The sequence below is a fragment of the Tarenaya hassleriana genome, unplaced genomic scaffold (assembly GCF_000463585.1).
Source record: "Tarenaya hassleriana unplaced genomic scaffold, ASM46358v1 Cleome2, whole genome shotgun sequence".
NCBI classification, from domain to species: Eukaryota; Viridiplantae; Streptophyta; class Magnoliopsida; order Brassicales; family Cleomaceae; genus Tarenaya; species Tarenaya hassleriana.
Window position 1 is genome coordinate 2413862 of NW_010965372.1, and position 3259 is coordinate 2417120.

Here is a 3259-nt window from a genome sequence, read left to right on the forward strand (position 1 = left end):
CCAGCCGCTCTTGGCGGTGAAGGTGGAGCTTGAGCAGCTAATCATATCGATTTTGGATGACCCGAGCGTGAGTCGGGTCATGCGAGAGGCCAGCTTCTCCAGCCCAGCCGTCAAAGCCACAATTGAACAGTCGCTGAGTAGCAATTCATCGAATCCGACGCCGCCGAGGAGTGCTTCTCCGGTGGGATTGAACTTCAGACCTGTTCCGACACCCGGTCCGGCGATCCGGAACTCATATCTGAACCCGCGGCTTCAACATGGCGCTTCCACGCAATTGGGGCAGCAGAAGAACGACGAGATGGAGCGGGTCATGGACATATTTGGTCGGGCGAAGAAAAGAAACCCTGTTCTCGTCGGCGATTCGGAGCCGGGTCGGATGATTCTCGAGGTTCTAAAGAAAATCGAGGACGGTGAACGCGGAAATCTACCAGTGAAGGACGTGAAGGTGATTCATCTCGAGGAAATTAATCCGGATAGAGCAGTGCGAATCAGAGAATTCGATGGTCTTCTCGAGATCCTGATAAGGAAATTGGATCCCGGAGGCTGCGAAGGGGTTATTCTCGATCTGGGGGACTTGAAATGGCTGCAGCCGGTGGGCTCAGGAGCGACACAGACGCCGGCGATTGCGGTGGAGGTGGGGCGAACGGCGGTGGCGGAGCTGAGGAGGCTTCTGGAGAAATTCGAAGGGAGACTTTGGTTCATCGGGACGGCGACGTGCGAGACTTACCTGAGATGTCAGGTTTATCATCCGACGATGGAGAACGACTGGGATCTCCAGGCCGTGCCCGTCGCTGCCAAAGCTCCTCCGACCGGAGTTTTTCCCAGGTGGGTCGATTTCATCTGCTCGAAAGATCTCAACTTTGCGATTTTTCTTTAACTCTGCGCGGTTGCACATTCTCCGTTTGATAGTTGACAGTTCCTTTAACTTTGATAGGATTCTCGGGAACAAATTAGGGTCGTCGGTTGAGTCATTCACGCCATTGAAGAGTTTCGTTGCCGCGAATAAAATGGTGAAATGCTGCCCGAATTGCTTGCAGAACTACCAGAGAGAGCTCTCTCAACTTGATGTTGCATCTCCTGAGGTTAAACCGGACGCGGATCAGTCGAAGCAACTGCCGCCATGGTTGTTCAACGCTGGCGGTGGCCATGCCAGTGCTAAATCGGTCCATCAGCCACCGGTAAGCTCCATAGAAGCCGGTTTATGGTTTTTACTTCTTGCCAGTTTTGTGTCAAGTCATATAGTTTATGTGTCTAAATAAGCTCTGTGGCTTCCTCTCCTCTGAGCGGTTTTGAATAAGCGTAGATACTAATCTGCTGAAATTTTAATTTACAAATTTGTGGTGCAGCTGGGGAAAGTTCAAGAGCTGCAAAAGAAATGGAACGATGCTTGTATGCTTCTTCATCCTGGCTTTCACCACAAGACTGAGAAGATCGTTCCCATGCCTATAGCACTGACTACGACTAAATATGGCCCAAACCTGCTTCTTCGGCAACCATTGCCGCCCAAGTTGCATGCAAACAGAGAGTTGTGCGAGAGGGTTCACTTGAATTCTGTGAGTTCTACAGGAGAACAGGCGAAGAGTCCTCCCCTTAGCCCTGTTCGGACAGATCTGGCTCTTCCAAGACTAAAGGTTTGTCCTTTGTAGTGCAGTTTTTGTTAACGAATGCAAATTTACAGTATATTGACGCAAATCTTGAATTGTGAACAAAATCCATTTGTTGTAACCTGTTTACTTCATTGCTTATTTCAGGATTCTGAGAAACCTGAGGAAATGCAAGTCAGAGACTTTCTGGGTTGCCTATCATCTGAATCTCAGACCGACAAGGTCGGTGTTCTTCAAGGAGAGAAACTTGGAAACTCGTTGGATATTGATCTGTTCAAGAAGCTGTTGAAGGGCATGACTGAAAAGGTCTGGTGGCAGTACGACGCAGCGTCTGCTGTAGCTGCCACCGTCAGCCAGTGCAAGCTCGGGAATGGAAAACGGCGTGGTGTTTCATCAAAGGGAGATGTCTGGTTGCTGTTTTCTGGGCCTGACAGAGTCGGAAAGAGAAAGATGGTATCGGCTCTATCCAACCTTGTCTATGGAACTTGTCCAACGGTAATCCATCTCGGGTCAAGACGGGATGATGGAGATGCAAATTTCAGTTTCCGCGGTAAAACTGCATTAGACAGGATTGCAGAGACAGTGAAGAGGAATCCTTTCTCTGTAATTGTGCTCGAAGACATCGATGAAGCAGATGTGTTGTTGCGGGGAAGCATAAAAAGGGCAATGGAGAAGGGCAGACTTTCCGACTCACATGGCCGTGAGATAAGCCTAGGAAATGTGATTTTCGTGATGACAGCCAGTTGGCATGATCCGAAAATGGCCATCAGAGACGAAGAAGCAAAACTCCAAAGCTTGGCGAGCGAAAACTGGAGGTTGAAGTTGAGGTTAGAAGAGAAAGGAGGGAAACGCCGACCAAGTTGGCTGTATAAGCACGAGGAAAGGGCAAGGAAACCGAAGAAGGAACATGGAACAGTTCTGTCATTTGATCTGAACAAGGTCGCCGAAGCGGATGACGATAGACCTGATGGCAGCGATCTAACGGCTGACCACGATCAAGAAGATCAAGGGTTTAGATGCAAGCTTTCGCTTCAGTGCGTGCCCTTCACGTTCCATGAGCTGGTCAGTCGTCTTGATGATGCAGTGGCTTTTAGGGCGGTGGATTTTAGCATTGTGAAGCAGAAAATCACTGATACATTGTCGGAGAGGTTCGAGAAAATAGTGGGAGATTCGTTATCGTTAGATATAGAGGAGGAGGCACTTGAGAGAGTCTTCAGCGTTGTGTGGTTGGGCGAGACATTGTTGGAAGAATGGATCGAAACTACGGTGGTTCCAATTCTCAGACAATTAAAGGCTCGAGTTGTGTCACTGTCGGGTACCAACATGGTTGCTCGGTTGGGGCTTGATGAAGATTCCGATGACCAGAGCTCCGGTGATTTTTCCCGGAGAAGTATATCGTTGGTGTTTTGATGCGGACAGAGATGGAATTTTGTCGCTTCTGTGAGTCTAGTGTAGAGATGTAAATATATATATATATATATATATATATCTCAACTGGTTGTCTTTTTTTTTTTGGCGGGGAGGGAGGGGTATGCAAAACAGTTAGGGGTAAAGCGGTAAAAAGGTGTTTATAGTGTTATTATTTTTTTTCCTTCTAAATTATTTTTACTCTACAGTCGATTCGAATATTCATGTTCGCTCTATAGTTCACTTTA

The 3259-nt window shown here is 48.0% G+C and overlaps 1 protein-coding gene across 1 annotated transcript in view; it reads left to right on the plus strand.

The window, feature by feature from the left end:
* The window catches only part of LOC104811815 (protein SUPPRESSOR OF MAX2 1), a 4120-nt gene extending 861 nt beyond the window's left edge, over positions 1-3259 (plus strand). The window contains exons 1-4 of the mRNA XM_010538638.2: positions 1-825; positions 935-1178; positions 1347-1631; positions 1752-3259. The exon at positions 1-825 is cut by the window's left edge and continues 861 nt beyond it. Coding sequence (XP_010536940.1) covers positions 1-825; positions 935-1178; positions 1347-1631; positions 1752-3014 — 2617 coding nt within the window. The 3' untranslated portion in view covers positions 3015-3259. The remainder of the gene's footprint in view (positions 826-934; positions 1179-1346; positions 1632-1751) is intronic.